At 46.4% G+C, this 16487-nt stretch overlaps 7 protein-coding genes across 7 annotated transcripts; 4 read left to right on the plus strand and 3 right to left on the minus strand.

Moving 5' to 3' along the window:
* Positions 1 to 183: 183 nt before the first annotated feature.
* Positions 184 to 2203, plus strand: HETIRDRAFT_108075 (uncharacterized protein; the record flags this gene model as incomplete). Its single annotated transcript, XM_009554472.1, has 10 exons — positions 184 to 258; positions 327 to 335; positions 390 to 489; positions 547 to 734; positions 791 to 801; positions 851 to 971; positions 1027 to 1117; positions 1168 to 1228; positions 1302 to 1570; positions 1623 to 2203. The coding sequence occupies 10 exons, from the start codon at positions 184 to 186 to the stop codon at positions 2201 to 2203; spliced, it is 1506 nt and encodes a 501-aa protein (XP_009552767.1).
* A 1236-nt stretch (positions 2204 to 3439) lies between these two features.
* Positions 3440 to 3629, minus strand: HETIRDRAFT_331072 (uncharacterized protein; the record flags this gene model as incomplete). The annotated part of the gene is made up of 2 exons (XM_009554473.1): positions 3440 to 3499; positions 3540 to 3629. The coding sequence occupies 2 exons, from the start codon at positions 3627 to 3629 to the stop codon at positions 3440 to 3442; spliced, it is 150 nt and encodes a 49-aa protein (XP_009552768.1).
* Positions 3630 to 9573: 5944 nt separating this feature from the next.
* On the plus strand, positions 9574 to 10499 carry HETIRDRAFT_164509 (Alpha/beta hydrolase; the record flags this gene model as incomplete). The annotated part of the gene is made up of 4 exons (XM_009554474.1): positions 9574 to 9855; positions 9910 to 9999; positions 10049 to 10126; positions 10176 to 10499. 4 exons carry the CDS (start codon positions 9574 to 9576, stop codon positions 10497 to 10499), a joined length of 774 nt encoding a protein of 257 aa, XP_009552769.1.
* An 845-nt stretch (positions 10500 to 11344) lies between these two features.
* On the plus strand, positions 11345 to 13057 carry HETIRDRAFT_482075 (uncharacterized protein). The gene is made up of 8 exons (XM_009554475.1): positions 11345 to 11448; positions 11499 to 11614; positions 11673 to 11718; positions 11774 to 11910; positions 11977 to 12354; positions 12409 to 12443; positions 12501 to 12746; positions 12799 to 13057. The coding sequence occupies exons 1-8, from the start codon at positions 11421 to 11423 to the stop codon at positions 12899 to 12901; spliced, it is 1089 nt and encodes a 362-aa protein (XP_009552770.1). The 5' UTR covers positions 11345 to 11420; the 3' UTR covers positions 12902 to 13057.
* A 207-nt stretch (positions 13058 to 13264) lies between these two features.
* HETIRDRAFT_455980 (uncharacterized protein) lies at positions 13265 to 14863 on the minus strand (the record flags this gene model as incomplete). Its single annotated transcript, XM_009554476.1, has 3 exons — positions 13265 to 14193; positions 14248 to 14342; positions 14403 to 14863. 3 exons carry the CDS (start codon positions 14861 to 14863, stop codon positions 13265 to 13267), a joined length of 1485 nt encoding a protein of 494 aa, XP_009552771.1.
* A 136-nt stretch (positions 14864 to 14999) lies between these two features.
* On the minus strand, positions 15000 to 16105 carry HETIRDRAFT_412515 (uncharacterized protein; the record flags this gene model as incomplete). The annotated part of the gene is made up of 6 exons (XM_009554477.1): positions 16079 to 16105; positions 15997 to 16014; positions 15839 to 15935; positions 15733 to 15786; positions 15222 to 15616; positions 15000 to 15146 (listed from the first exon to the last, which is right to left on the minus strand). Coding segments are annotated over exons 5-6 (305 nt in total), but the record flags the coding sequence as incomplete, so codon positions are not given.
* HETIRDRAFT_108072 (Non-catalytic module family EXPN protein) lies at positions 15726 to 16316 on the plus strand (the record flags this gene model as incomplete). Its single annotated transcript, XM_009554478.1, has 5 exons — positions 15726 to 15786; positions 15839 to 15935; positions 15997 to 16014; positions 16079 to 16113; positions 16174 to 16316. 5 exons carry the CDS (start codon positions 15726 to 15728, stop codon positions 16314 to 16316), a joined length of 354 nt encoding a protein of 117 aa, XP_009552773.1.
* Between the last annotated feature and the right edge of the window lie 171 nt (positions 16317 to 16487).

The following is a 16487-nucleotide window of genomic DNA, read 5'->3' on the forward strand; positions in this document are numbered from 1 at the left end:
GGTGCAGGTCCTCAATGCATACTGTACGATCATGTGAGGTTTGGTGCATCCAGCACTAAATACTTTTCGACCTGGCAAATCAAGCTGTATTGTCAACTAGGTCACCCACACCTTCCCGTAACCGAACGTGCGGTATAAATACTCCATCTCATTTCGTCATTGCCACCCAAGTTTTGACTGAACATGTCTCCCAACGTCAATAACGTATTCTCCGGAAAAGATTCGCTTTTGCAATACTACGATCCCGATTGTAATCCAGTAAGTCCAGCTCATGCCTCTCTTATGATCCCGCATCATATCAGCTAATACGTCGTGCGTTTACCTAGATGCTACCAGTAAATCTCTTCTGCATTTCGCCACTTCAATGATCTAATCAGTGTCTCCTACAGCTAGTGGAAATCCCCAATCACCCATTTGAAAGCGACCATGTTCGCATCTATGCGAAGATGTTGACATGTCTTCCGGCGGCCAACGTGAAGCTTCTTCCTGGTGAGTGTGACTGATAAAGTGTTTTAGTCTTATTTATTGACTTTCGATGTCATATAGCACTGAACATGCTGCGTAGAGCGAAGGAGCAAGGGAAGATAAACTTGGCCACGAAGATCGTAGAGTATTCGTCCGGGAGCACAGTCACTTCCCTCGCGATTCTAGGCCGTATCATGGGTCTCAAGGGTGCTATTGCATATGTCTCGAACAAGACGAGTCAGGCGAAACTAGACCTCCTTCGATTCTTTGTATGTCAATTTATCTATTTTGCGTAGATGCTTGGAGTTGATTGATAAGGTTTCAGGGTCTAGAAACGTCAGTAATACTGTCCGTTGACTGATGCGTGGTCTAACTTCTCATTTAGAAAACTGTTTGGTGGACCTGGCCAACCGAGTCCCACAGACAAAAACGGAGGTATCTATAGGGCAACAGTCGACGGTGAAGCTGATGATTACTTCAATCCAAGCCAGTATCTTAATCCCGATGTACGTTTACTTGTGCGTCTATCTCGTCGAATTCGACACATAGTTGCTTCGTCAGAATTATTCTGCCCACCAACGATGGACAGGTCCGCAGATAATTGACCAGCTTCCGAATATTTCAATCTTCGCAAGTGGGATGGGTACAACAGGTTCATTATTTCACTTGCATCACAACTTTGCCACTAAAGATCGTCTTCAGGAACTATGACAGGGACTGGCCTGTACCTCAAGAGTGTGCAGCCGAAAGTTGTAAACGTTGGGTGCGTTCTGCGGATGTTATGCGGTCTTCAACCACCAAAGCTAACAAGCGACCATTCTATTTCACATTCTTAGTGTCTGCACTGCGCCGGGTGACCTGGTCCACGGGCCACGAAATTTTTCCCTGGTCGGAAGTATCAATTTCCCTTGGCGAGATGCTATTGATGCGCTGGAAGAAGCATCCGCGTTTGAGTCGTTTGAAGCAAGCTTGGACTTGTGCCGACAGGGGCTTCTTTGTGGTCCTAGCTCAGGGCTGTCAAAAACGGGTCTCTACAAATATTTGGAAAGAGCCAAGACGAACGGAGGGTTAGATGCTCTGAGAGCCGAGGACGGCTTCGTTTACTGTAGGTTTCTTCAATCAATCCCGGCCATGTTTGCTAAACTGTCATTTAAAAGGTGTCTTCACATGCTGTGACCTCCCATATCAATATGTCGAAGAATACTACAAAATTCTCGGAGAAAGCTACTTCCTGCCCATTCATGACCATGAATTACTCAATGTCGACTCTTATCCGTATCAGCTCGAGTGGGAGCTCTCGGCGATGGACGCTTTCCAACGAATATTCCCTGATGCGACATCCGTTTCGACATTACCCGGGTCCACGGCCCGTTCTGATATTATTACGCCCAAGAACGTGATTGTCCTCGACATCCGATCCACAGCTGACTTCGTGGCTGCTCACATCACTGGCGCCCTCAACATCGATATCGGCAATGCGGGAGCCCCGAATCCCTTTCTCGACGCATCCACAATGGTCACACAATGGACGACACTGAACACACGTTTGTCTTCCGAAGATCCTGAGTTTGGCGAGGTGCTCGAAGGGGCGACCGTCATTGCGCTGTGCTATAGCGGCGCAACCTCGCGTGTGGCGACCAGCGTGCTTCGGCACCGGGGCGTCGAGGCATTTTTCTGCGTGGATGGTACACAAGCATGTTTGGACCTCGCTCAGAATGCGGGATACGTGAAGGTGTAGATTCCGCATTGGAAATCATTACGGTAGTATGTTCCCAAACAGATCGAAACGACGAGAACACATATGCAACGACGTGTACCTAGGTCTATTATTACCAGAAGACAGCAGGACTGAAGCAGTTGCGTTGGCGGCGCCTTGATTGTGTACAGAACAGGCGCTGAAATTTAATTGAGGCGCTGAAATTCTGATGTTCTGATACTGACGGCCCATTTGCACAAAGAATCAATTCGCGCACAAATGTGTTGCGAGCGCGCAACTTTGGGTTAGAGTGCACAACTTTGTGTCAGAGCGCGCAACTTTGGGTCGGAGTGCGCAACTTTGTCTTATGCGCGCAACATTGGCTGGGTCAATTACATATTTAGAATTTCGGACCGGCTTGGGCCGAGGCTTTGGTTCAATCAGTTTCCATATCTGGTAAGTCTATGCTTACAAATATAACAGCCGAAAGAGGGAGTCATCGCTCGTAGTCTCCGTTGCTGACCAACACAGAAGATTGCAGTCGTTCTGTGTTAAGGTCTGCTTCCAAATGCCGGGGCCTTGCAGGTAGTACTGATTTCGGCATTTGCCGCTCTTAAATGATGGACTTTGCGAGGAATGTGTCACCTAACCTGACACACAAGGGGAAAATGCTTACCAGCTAGATAGGTGGTGCTTACTACACCCCCAGGGGATTACTCAGGAAAAAGCTGAGTTTGAGATCCACAGCAAGATACCCGGCAAATGCTGACACCACAACAAACCATCGGTTCTGAAATCATTCCATATCGCACTACCTCAGCATTATTCTGAGATTGATCAGCATCATTTCAGCTTCGCCATCTCAGAATCAAACCAGCCCATCTAGGCTCTCGTCATAGATAAATCCCAATCGGGTTATATCCTCTTATTGATATCATTTAATTTAATTGTGTGATAAAAATTGCCTATAAAATTATATTTCTCTATCGACAGACATTGTTGTGATACTACATGAGGACCTCCTTGCTGGCATCGTCGACCACCCCAACCTTTCTGACTTACAGAATCCTAGAACTCATAGTCTCCACCAATCTTCCACAATTAGCATTGCACCACCAATTACTACACGTGCAAAATTTACTTACCACGCAAGGACGGCGCCGATAGATGTTCTCATACGATCCTATCAGTAATACCTATATAACAGTACTAGTGGACTGCTCATCAGTCCAGAGACTTTGCTGGGCACAAGGATAAGAAACACCACTCACCGACATGCTATAAAACCTGGTCCGCCTCCCGAGTCACAATCACTCCCAATCCCATGCATGGCAACACCTGTGAAACAAAATGTGAGATGGTACAGCCCGCCTTTCACACTCCCTGTGGATCTTGCAAAAGCCCAAGGTTGACATGCAGACAGAACACCCCAAGTCACCAAGCTGCGAGCATAGCAATCCAGAGCCATCAGTCAGATCCCAGCAGCCGAGAATTTTCTAGATTGTGTCCGCAGCAAGCCCCAAGATTCAGCTCAAGCCAAGTACCAGTCCACATTGGCAGTCCAGAGGTATTGGTATCGGGTGTCAGAGCCTAGACACATGCAGACAAATCGCATAGGGCAGGAGATGCGTGAGGAAAAAGACAAGGGCTGACGTGCTGACGGCGCCTGCGAGGCGCCGTCACCCTTTGTCACACTCGTCACATCGCCCTCCCCTTACGGACCACTGAAATACTGGCATTCTTGAGAGCATTCCTTCACAATACTGCAGCAGGAAAGTGTATAGGAATGGTATTCTATATGATTGTATTTAATATACTTGAAGGTCCCGCACCAGGAGAGGCAGCCACGGCATGGGGCGTGACACCGCGGCTAGGTCCTGCGGCACCTCTTGAATGCTCCTCGACATGCGACAATCGCAGCCTATCGGGCAGGTGCTACATCACAGAAGGTTGTGATAGTTCTTGTAGGCACAAACCGTGGAGTCTGAACATGCTGATTTAGCAAGATTATATCATGGCCAGGTGCATCTCAGCAAAATTCTCGCATCGGTTTTCAGGATTAGTCTGAGATTCCGCCACCTCAGCATAATCTCAGAACTCAGTCGGGTTAAATGCTGAGCAGGAGTTTGTCAGCTTCAGTCTGAGTTCACTCGGTTTTAATTCTGATATCATACCTGGTTTCTACGCTCGGATCACAGATCGGTTGTCATTTCCTACAAAGCCCTGGGGGTGTAGGTAAGATTTTATTTGATGCAATAGGCAAATTGGGATGAAAGATTATATTCTGCTTTGGTCATTGGTTCGAGTCCTGCTCAAAACACCATCTATTGTGTTCAAATTTTTTCATCACTATTATTCTATGCTCTTTCTACCTTTCTATATCACTTAAATCTCTTTCTGAGCATCAAGGCTGCCTGTAAATAATATTTTGAGCTTTCTCTCAACCTGCATGTGCACTGCTTTGCATGTGGGTGAGCTGGGTTTGAAAAGATATCAAATTCAGGCTGAAATGCCTACTACCTGCAAGGGTGTGTAATTTGGAAGTAGCGTACATTGCTCATACTGTATGGGCTAGCCATTGTCACTGATGATGATGATAATGCCTGCCACTCCTGTCCCACACTATGACAGCCCTGCCCACTGGAAGACCTCTAGCATTTCTATTCCCTTTAGTGATGTCACCACTTTTCTAATCCCTTAAGATGGCCATGTTTAATTGCGAAGCAAGCCTGGGACCTCTACCTCTGCCTTGTCCATATTACCTGCCCTTTCTATGAGTCACATGCTATGCCCAGCTACCAGGACCCCTAAAAATATATTGGGAGGCCAAGTGGAAATTTGTCAAAAGTTGGCAAAATTGCTTAGATGCAAAACCCCCAAAATCAGTCAAATTTTGCTAGATAAGTCTAGGCATATGTAAAATTTGCAAAAATGGCTCAGATCACTAGATTAGGCCTCAAAAAGTCAAAAATATCTCCAGACTTGCCAGATTAGGCCTTCCAGGTGCCCCCAAAATGCTAGATTGCTAAGTTTAGGCTTTTTTCGAGCCTTACAATGGTTAGAATGTATACTAGACACTAGTAGACAGCACAATATAATACACAGAACACTACAGATAAGAAACCCGACTCCAAACAATCATAGAGCTATTGCCATCCTTTTCTGTGCCACCAGTGCACCACTACTCTTCTTGCCCCCCATGCTATGCTGATGTAGCCCTTGTAGTCATTTTATAGCTATGACAATGGCCATAGTATATTTTATTAGAAGAGAATAAATTAGAAGGGATGTTTGGCATTGTGATTGCTGACAATTACTTAAAAACTGTTAGTCTGTGCTAGCAGCTCATATAGCTTGAACAAGTTGAATTTAGATTAACAAAAATACTCTACAAGATTCAAACCCAAGGGCCCATGCTAACTCAGTTTCCATATGTGACTTTTTGCAGGATATATAAGTCAGACCTCAGCACTATAAAGGGCTTTCTCTTGGACTAGATTAGGCCTAGGGCTCAAAAATCTCAAAAATTTACCAGATTCCTTCCAATATATTTTTAGGGGTCTTGGTAGCTGGGCACAGCATGTGACTCATAGAAAGGGCAGGTAATGTGGACAAGGCAGAGGTAGAGGTCCCAGGCTTGCTTCACAATTAAACATGGCCATTTTGAGGGATTAGAGAAGGGATAATATCACTCAAGGGAATAGAAATGCCAGAGGTCTTCCAGTGGGCAGGGCTGTCATAGTGTGGGACAAGAATGGCAGGCATTGTCATTGTCATTGGTAATAATAAACAATAGCTGGCCCACATAGTACAAGTGATAGGCTCCTACCCATCTGAAGGTAAGAGAGAGTGGGTGACTATAAATAACATATGCTAAGTAGATTATAGTCACATATAAAATATTTCCTAATAAGGAACTTTTAAACTTCAACCTGCTAATCCCTCACCAATAGCTGACATAAAACATTGGTAAACAAATGCTACTTATAGTGCCAGCTATAGATTTTTGAAGCCCAACACTAGTTCAACAACAATACATTTTATTTTTTTGTTTATCAACAAGAAATATGAAATAGTGTGTCATGTTGTGTCTGACAGTTTATTCTAATAGATCATATTGTCATCTTTGGCATTATTGTGAGGAATGTCACCACCCACTGATGAGCACTTTAAATCACTGTGTTGTGTGGCATTAGTAGTGAGCATAGCACCTCAAAGATCCCATATCTCCGGAGCCTGAGCACAAATATCTTTTGCTAGGTTATGAATATGGAACTCTTGGATCTGTGCAAGTGATGCATAGATGGCACTTTAGTGCCATCTATTCCTTTTTGCCAAGAGTTCTCCTATTTTCTTTGCATAGACTTTAGCAAAAGTTATACACACCTAGAGCCTGATTTGTTCATGATAGTGAGGGTGCAGGAAAAAGCTAGAAAGAATTTTGCTGATATCTTGGCTAAGATGCTGATGGGCAGGATAGTTGGAATGGAGAAGGCTTTGTAGAAGGGATAGTAGTAATTCTGAGAGATTGAACTGATATGATTCAAGAGTTTGTAGAATAGCATCTAAATATGGATGTAGACCCATTTTGATAGAAGGTAAGACTACTGCAATATGACACAACATACCACACCACAATATTCTATTTGCTCTTGATAAACAAAAGAATAAAATATATTTTTGATAAAATAGTGTTGGGCTATAAATTTGGGTGGCTGGCACCATAGGTGGTATTTGTTTACCAATGTTTTATGCCAGCCATTAGTGAGAGGTTAGTGGGTTGAAGTTTAAAAGTTCCTTGATAGGAAATATTTTACATGTGACTGTAATCTACTTAGCATGTATCATTCATAGTCACCCACTCCCTCTCATCTTTGGATGGGTAGGAGCATGTACAAGCGATAACTCTCTCTTTTGGCTGTTATATTTATAAGCATAGACTTACCAGATATGGAAGCTGATTGAACCAAAGCCTTGGCCCAAGCCGGTCCAAAATTCTAAATATGTAATTGACCCAGCCAATGTTGTGCGCATAAGACAAAGTTGCGCATTCCAATATAATGTTGCATGCTCTAACATAAAGTTTTGCGTGAATTAATTTTTTGTGAAACTGGGCCATCATACAAACAGGCCGTCATATGATACAGCCAGATTCATAACGATGGGCCTTGACAAAAAGAGAACATGCTTAGCAAATTGTGTTGGCACTGAAATATTTTGGCTGTGTCCTATAGATACTGATTTCTCCACTTGTTGTCCTTATCCCTCTCCCCAGTCGTACGCTGTCTAGATCTTAAATTTGATGCTCTGACTGGGTCCTTTTTTCCAAAGCTTGGGCCTATTGTTATGAATCTAGCTGTAACCCTTGATAACAGGACCCTTGACATTTCAGCCAAATATATGTTTCCCCCATGGTAGTAAGATGGTGTGTAGCGCTGCAGCTCTGAAATTTTCCAGTAGTCTGAGGGCCGATTTTGGATGTATCTCTAGTCTCTATTGCTGACCAACACAGAAAATTGCAGTTGTTCTGTGTTAAGGTCTGCTTCCAAATGCTGGGGCCTTGTAGGTAGTACTGATTTCAGCATTTGCTGCTCTTAAATGATGGACTTGCAAGAAATGTGTTACCTAACCTGACACACAAGGGGAAAATGCTTACCAGCTAGATAGATGGTGCTTACTAGGTAAGATTTTATTTGATGCAATAGGCAAGTTGGAATGAAAGATTATATTTTGCTTTGGTCATTGGTTCAAGTCCTGCTCAAAACACCATCCATTGTGTTCAGTTTTTTTTCATCACTATTATTCTATGCTCTTTCTACCTTTCTATGTCAATTAAATCTCTTTCTGAGCATCAAGGCTGCCTGTAAATAATATTTTGAACTTTCTCTCAACCTGCATGTGCGCTGCTTTGCACGTGGGTGAGCTGGGTTTGAAAAGATATCAAATTCAGGCCGAAATGCCTACTACCTGCAAGGGTGTGTGATTTGGAAGTAGCCTAATGTATCTCTGTGAAGTTTTCCAGTAGTTTAGCCCTGTTTTGGAGAGGTGTAATATGTGTCCGGTAGTCAAGATTTGATCGATGCAGATAATATATTTTCGCAACAAATCGTACGAAAAAGAATCTGTTCGCCCGACTTTCAATTTTCTGTGCCCTCTTCATTTCACATAGCCGTACCGCACCAGTACAGGACCTCACTCGCTTCTCAGCTTCTATCGTCGCTCTCGAGGAAAATCCTACTCCGCTAGGCCAGAACATCGCCATCTTGAGACAAGACTATATGTACTACAAGGCTTTGGAAGCCAAGACTGTGAGCATCGAGAGCACTCTCAGAGAAATGAAAGGGTGAAAATTAATACTGAGATTAGCTTAGCACTAGTCTGAACTTATGCATGACATGTATCAGGTTACTGCGCGATTTTTTTACGATTTTTTACGATTTTTTAGAGGTCTGATAATGTTTCCGGTAGTGAGAGGACCAGTACGGAAGGTCTGTTTAGGATCCAGTAGTCAAAGAGGGCCCAAAAATTTGTCCGGTAGCGGACTCTTTTGGCCAAACATACATTTGGCTGAATTGTCAGGGGTCCTTTGATAACTTGGTTGACAGTGTCACAGGTACAACATGATATGACCTAGGTAATTTCAGCGAAGGACTTTCTTTTGCACTCAACCGCTCCAGCATCATGCCCATATCCAAGATTGGCGCCTCTCTGAGCTACTTCAACATGGTCCGCATGGCCGAGATCATAATATCAACACAGTCTTCTGGACTCTGAACTCGTGTCTGTCGTGACTGACTCCTGAGGTAGAGTGCCTTATGATTCATGTGGTGCGTGCATCAATACCGTAACGATCTCCTTATTGAAACGCAGGTTATGTACTCACCTGGTAATCGCGTACGTGGTCAAATGGTCGACCCTTTTGTTCGAACAGAAGCTTCGATACAACAAATACCTTTCCCCGATACAACAAGTTCCTCACCGTACAAAAACTGTTCATGAATTCCAAAGCTTGCTTCAACGATTCACGTCGCCATTACTGCTTTGGATCACACAATGTTTTCCGCCCCTTCGTTCAACCGGTTGCTTGAGGTACTTCCGTCGAGGCAGTCACAGCAGAACATTCTCGGCAAAGTGATGTCTTTTCATGGCCTTCTGTTGCTTGTTTCACTCGCCACTGCCCCTATCGTGTACAATGCACTTTGCCTCGGCCCATACAACCTACCGCATAGAACACGGCGGCATCCATCGCTTGGAACAGTCGAGGTACACGACAATCTCTCGCGAAGGTTGCTCAAGAGGGCTATGGATCTATATCCACCCGATATACATGGAATCAATACTGGAAAATACGTGGATCTGCCTTTAGGCAAAACTAGATATTGGCTAATTGGTCCTGAAAGCGGCAAGAAGGCATGTTCATCTCTAGATCACAGCATGCATATCACGGATTGAGCATCACACAGGTTGTTTTGATAGCAGGTCTTTCCATGCCATCTCTCATCAAATCGTTACTCGTTCCGCATCTTACGTCCAACGGGTTTCGCGTCCTGCTGTATGATCTCTATGGCCGCGGATACACAGAGGCTCCATGCGCGTCAGAGGTGAAATACGATACGGAGATGTATGTGACCCAGCTCGCCCTGCTCTTAGGTCATGTTGGCTGGGACAAGGCCGCCATTGTGGGATCATCTGTGGTAAGGGTCTGCTCTCACAACTTCGATCTTATTCTAATGCACAAATTACGGTAGGGTGGAGGTATTGCGATTGCCTTTTCTGCTCACTTCCCTCAGATGGTAGACGGTAAAGTCGGCCTAATTGGATCTTGTGGTGTCATGCCGGTGAGTTGTGCATCTATTTCCGTTATTCCTATCTGACGTCTCTGAGAAGCAATGGGAACCACCACGTAGTGTCAGACGCGCCGTCTCCCCTGCTCTGCAATACCTGAGATCGTCTTACCTTGGTAAAGTACGCTCCATGTGACAGAACTCAATCATGGTTTGAAGTTGACGTGTAGAAATATTCAACACAGCTCTTGACACGAAAAAAGATTCCGCCGCAACTTCCAACGCCTGTTACGCAGCTCGTAGACAAGGGTCATGCTCTTATGCAAGACCTTGAAGAGGCAAGTTCCCGGCGACGGGTGATATTACTACATACTAACATCCATCCCCTAGCTCGTCCAGATTCAACATTATCTCCTTCCCGGTTACACACAGGCCATTGCATCGACGCTTGTTCATGGGCCCATTCGCAACTTGGAGACCGAGTATGCAGTATTAGCTCTAGCGGCTGCCGAGAAGCGAGTGGATGTTATTCTGATCTGGGCAAGTGGATTTAAAAAAGTGGTCATGACTTACTGATGCTGTTTGTCATCAAATTTAGGGCACAGAAGACGAAATTGTCGATTACAATTATGCTCTGAAGATGAGGCAGGCTATTCCGAGTGCACAATTTGTCTCCTTCCAAGGTTTGTCGCGCAAAAAATCGAAATCTAGTTCGCCTTACAGAGTACATACACATAGGTGCCAAGCACGACGTCATCGTCTTCCGGGCTGAGGAAGTTCGCGAGGCATTGTTGAGGTTTTTAAAGAATTGACCACTGGAAATCAAGCACAGATGCCGTGGTGCCATGCATGCGAGATGCGCTTAGAGACCAATAAACATTTCCCAGCTTCATTCGATAACTCATGGTGCTAATTTACGCCCTTATGCAATTGAATATGAGATCATGGCAATTAGGCGGCCTTGGGCCTAAATATGAAATGCGGTGCGAAAGTGTCGGCACTCGTCGCCCTCCAGGTTCACTATGCTTTGGCACTTCTTCCACGGACCTGGCAAACTTTATCTCCTCAAGATTTCTCCGTAAAGGCATGATAGCGCCTGAAGCGGTGTGTCAAAATTCTCTTCTCTTCCATTTTGTTTGGTCAGGAGCTCTCTCACGCTTCAGCAGAGCCCAGATGTCGCCTCACACAACGACCCTGCATTACAGCAACGATGCGGACATCAATATTACCAAACTTTATCATAATGTCCCGAAAAGACTATCCTACCGGCAAGCGGTGACATTCTGATTGACATTGATGCGATTATCAAAGGGCCCAGAGGCCTTGTTATCATGATGGATGAAGGTCCTTGCGTATATACTAGTGGACGCGTAACTCACTGGTGACTTCACGCACGGTCTATCGTTAGGATCATTGCCTTCCACGTCCACCCCTTGTCGCGATCGCGAATTCATTCCCTATTTGATTCTTGCATCATGGTTCATGTTGTCGTACTTGGTGCAGGTATGATACTCGACATCTGCATTCCGTGCACGTCCTGATCACTAGTGTAGGCGTCATCGGACTTTCCACTGCGATTTCTATTCGAGAGAAAGGTTATCACGTGACACTTCTTGCACAATATCTTCCTGGCGATCCCAAGAACATCGGTTATACAAGTCCGTGGGCGGTAAGGGATTGCGACGTCCATAAATTTCCAGTCAAAACATCTAATGAGTGATCTGCAGGGTGCTCACCACGTTTCCTCAGCAGGAAATAACGAGACACAACGAAGTACGCCACATGTACCGCACGGACTCCCCTAGTTGACTGATATGTTCGCCTCCAGAGCTGGACAGGGAGACATTTGATGTGATGTGGAAACTGTCTGGAGGTGGCGATGCCCAGCACTGTTTTCACAGAGTTCGGCAGTACGAGTACTATCTTGATGAATCTGGATACGAGGCACTCGCACACATGCCAAATGTGAGTCCAGGGCGCTTCGGTCTCTCGTTTCACTTTGATAAATAACTCAATCTTTCTATACTTTAGTTTCGTCGCCTAGGGCCCACCGAGCTTAGACCTGGCTGTACTTCGGGTATCACATTTTCTACGCTGACGATCAATACCTCTCTATACCTCCCGTACCTCTTGTCCCGGCTACAGCGTATTGGTGGAAAGGTCCACCGGTGTATAATCCAGCATATCAACCAAGTGTCAGAGGGCGCTTTTACAGATGGGGTTTGCCCTGATGCATTGATCGTGTGCACCGGTCTCGGTGCACGATCCTTAGGCGGCGTTGAGGACCAGAATGTGTTCGCCATCAGAGGGCAGACAGTCCTGCTCAAAGCACCTTGGGTCGATGTAGGCCTCTCAAAAAATGAACCTGGCGGAAAGTGGACCTACATTATGCCACATCGCAACGGGAATGTGAGTAGTTAGGTGATATGACCCTTCCAGTGTCTAAAAAAAAATCTCACGCAGGTTGTGGTCGGAGGCTCTGCCCAACCGCATGATTGGTATCGCTTTCCTACCTATCAACGCCTCCTCCTGTCTGACGTGACTCGCTCGTATAGGTACCCTCATTGCCGTCCAGAGGTGACTAGAGATATACTGGAGCGGGCCAATTCCCTTTGCCCAGAACTTGCTACACCGTTGTTAAGGGGGACTTCAAGAGCACCTTCTGCTGATGATTTATATCCGTTAATAGTCGACATGGGTTGTGGCATGCGACCTGGTCGACAAGGCGGTGTCAGACTTGAAGGTTCATTTTTGGATATCAAGGACCTACCTGCAAAGATTCCGCTGATATACAATTATGGGTACGTGATGTGAGCTATGGCATCGCATTGAATCACCAAAACATAGTTTCAGGCATGCTGGATTTGGATACCAAGCATCTTGGGGCTCGGCTAATGCGGTCGTTGACCTTCTTCAAGATATGTTGCCAAAACGTGTTGAGAGAGCGAAGCTTTGAGTATCGGCACATTCTGCTGCAGCTTGATAAATATCTTATCTCAAGTCATTACGAGTCAGTGTTCAACTCCCAACTTCCGTGCCCCTAGTATTTTCCAAACTGCCTGTATTTTTATCATCTCGTTGGAGACGAGAGATCAAATGTTACCAGTGAAGCAATGACGATGACGATAGTTAGCATGTCAGCGAAGAAACAGAACAATTTAAACTTCAACTCCATCCTTGGGCCTGAGTACTGAGTCTTCGCAGGAATCTAACCTTGTTTATAGGCTATTTTGTTCGGGATCCACGAATACCACAGACGGTTTCGGCGCACCAAATACGTTCTCAACTCAACTGAAAAGACACAAGTCTACAAGACGACTTATGTACTCTCCTCGGTATCATAACCATCCTCATCTCCACCCTCGTCCTGTCTACCGATATCGCCGCGGACCTTGTCAACAAACTCGACGACAATTTGACCTCCGCGGTCCAGTCCCTCGATGCCACCCAATCGCACATCTGGGCTCCAGCTGATGTCTCGACGCGGATATGCAAGGAACAGCTTGAAGCCCCACCAGTCATCCGCATCCATATTCGAGAGCTCAATCAAACCCTCGAGTCCCAATTCTCCCGACGTCGGCGTTGGTAGTTTCTCGTTGTCGGCGTCTGTAGAGATCCCTGTTGAACTCGGAGGAACCACGTGGGTATCGACAAAGCAGTAGAGCGCCGTAACAGTGTCCGTGGGGCGCAATATGCGAACGAGTCGGCGGCCGTCAGGCAGCCTGAAACTGACACGAATCAAATCGGGGCCGTCGACGGGCTCTGGCGGTATGAGCGCCTCTCTTGCTTGATGTCTCCATACGGCTTTAATATTTTCCCTTCGCGCGCTCTCTGCCTTTTCGCGGGCTATCCTGTCTTCCTCAGCTCTCCTCGCTTCCTCAGCCAGCTTCTCAGAAAGCACAAGTGCGTCAATCTTCTCCCTGTCCCGCCTCGCCGATTCCGCGAATGCGCGATCCTGTTCTTCGCGTAAGCGCCTTTCGAGCTCGCGCTCGCGTATGGAGTGCTTGATGCGCTCGAGGAAGGGGCTAACGCGGGGAAGGAGTTGGTGAGTAATATGGTCGACGAGAGTAGTGGGAGAAGTAGGACCGGAGGAAGAGGAGCGGCCTTGGTGTCGAGAGAGAACAGTCAGAGAAGGGGAAGCCGAAGCGCGGGTGTTCGAGCTGCTGTTGAAGGAGGAAGAGCCTCGCGAAGGCTGGAGAGCTAGGAAAGCGACGAAAGGGTAGGTAGTGACCTGCAATTTTTGCGCGGCTACAACAGATCATGTCAAAAATATATAAAATACAACCGTGGAGGAGAATGTACCGCTCCATCCCTCTCGGTCACGAACATCGCCTCCCCATACAAGAAAGTCATTTGTATGCATAAGATCCACCAGTATTGGGTCGGTCAAAGTATTACTGCGAGGAAAAGGTGGAATCAGATGTATTCATTAGTAGGAAGAGCGCCTTCGGGCGTACCGTTTGAATTCTGCGACATCATCGTGTTCGTTACTAACAAGTACGATACAGCCAATCTTAGCCTCTCTCTGACAAGTCTGAAGAGTCTCTTCATAACTTCCCAGGAAGAAGTCAGGGAGAATCTTGCGGCTCGTGGAACCATACCGCCCGCGAATGTTGGCACTTGAAGGGAGAGCTGAGGTGTTCGACGAACCCGCGCTATGCGAGCCAGAGAACGTGGCGGTAGACCCGACTCGCGCACGGCTCATACAGAGTGCGCCGGTCTCGTCTTCGAGTGAGCGAACCCAGCGGTCAGCAACGCTGTAAGGGTCATACGACGGCGGCGCGCCTCTTCCTCCAAGCGGGCGGTAGAAATTGAGTGAGGAGAACCGCCATTGGGGAAGAGGAATTCTGAGGGTCCCGAATACAAATCGAATGATGCTTGCCACGACATGAAACGGAAACACCAGGATAGATAACATAGACTTTGGGACCAGAATAACGGGGAAGATGCCGTAGCGGCCGACCGCGGCCACCTGTACTGGCACCCTAACCCTAATTGGTTGATAAACTCCGTGATTTCTGCTAAGTGCTTCCTCGACTCTCTCAACTAGCATTAGTCATTCAAATATGCATCTTCCACTCAAAAACTGTTTTTCGCATAACAACTGCTTTGACGACTCCGGAGCATCACGAAGCAAAAGAGCGAGTTTCCCAGGATTACCCTCAGCGCCCTGCATCATGTTTGAGTCAAAATACATGGAGGTGGGCCGCGGCTCAGTCTCCAGCCTCTACACATTCGTGATGAGGACCACTTTACTTTGTTCCTACGTTACTAAGTCCTGACTAGGACTGCCGAGCGGATCTAGGCATCTTCGAACCACATGCAGGTACCGATTCGGCGAAACCGCCGTAACGAGAGGCGCACAGTTTGCTGGTCCTTGTATGAAAATCATGCTTCGGCCTCCATTGACCACATAGCTTGAATCTAAAAGGTCTTCCATAGCTTCACTTCTACAGACATCCGCATGAGACGCTATCAGAGTTTTTACATCAACCTCGCTACGCAGCAGCTCACTGCGTGTGCGCTAAGCGCGTCATCGAGGGTTGCAAAAGTCCATCATCAGTTTCCAACAACGATCAAGGAGTATATCAGGTTCTGACTACTACGGCGCTTTCGAGAGGTCTTTGACTATTCACCGGACTACATATAAATGCGTCTTGATGCAGCCTTGGTGGGGACAATAATTCCTCACCGAGTTCATTGATAATCTCACCCTTTCTTTCTTTCTTCATATCACCATGGTCGCGTTGACGCACCTTTTTACTTTTGCTGCTGTCTTGATGGCAGTCTCCGTGAGTGCCGCCCCCGCTCAGCTTTCTCGCAGGGACTTCAGCGGTCAAGGTATTGTCCAACGTTTTCTTGACCATACCAGCGAAGGCTAACTTTAAACCAGGAACATTTTATGTGCCTGGCCTTGGTGCTTGCGGTGTCACGAACACCGGCTCTGACTTGATAGTTGCGATATCGGCTGCGAGGTTTGACTCCACTGGGTAAGTAGCATATGGAAACTACTTGAAATGTGTTGTGATTGACACCGAATTGCTCTTGCAGCACTGCCAATCCCAATCTGTGCGTGCATGTCATTGAATGATCACTGGTTGATCAAAGCTCACTCATTTATCATCTTTCTCAGCAATCCTCTCTGTGGAAAGCGCATCACCGCAAACTGTATGTATTTTTCCAACTTCCACTGGTCGAGCAATTTTTTGACATGGACTTCCTCAATAGTCCAAGGAAAATCGGTGACGGCCACCGTCGTTGACCGCTGCCCGGGATGTGCCGTAAACGACCTCGATTTTTCTCCTGCAGCGTTCGATGCGCTCGCTGATCCTAGCCTCGGAAGAATCGATATTTCTTGGAATTTCATCTAAGGGAAAGAGTAGGAACGTGATAGTCTCTTTGTCGGACCTACTTCGATGGGCTGGCTATTCAATCTCTTGATTTTATCATAATTACTGGCCAAACCTTATGGTTGTATTATCGGAGCCATTCACAACGTTCGCTGACCATTGTCTCGAATGACGATGCTGCAGTTTTCGAGC

Source organism: Heterobasidion irregulare, assembly GCF_000320585.1.
Source record: "Heterobasidion irregulare TC 32-1 unplaced genomic scaffold scaffold_13, whole genome shotgun sequence".
Lineage (NCBI taxonomy): Eukaryota > Fungi > Basidiomycota > Agaricomycetes > Russulales > Bondarzewiaceae > Heterobasidion > Heterobasidion irregulare.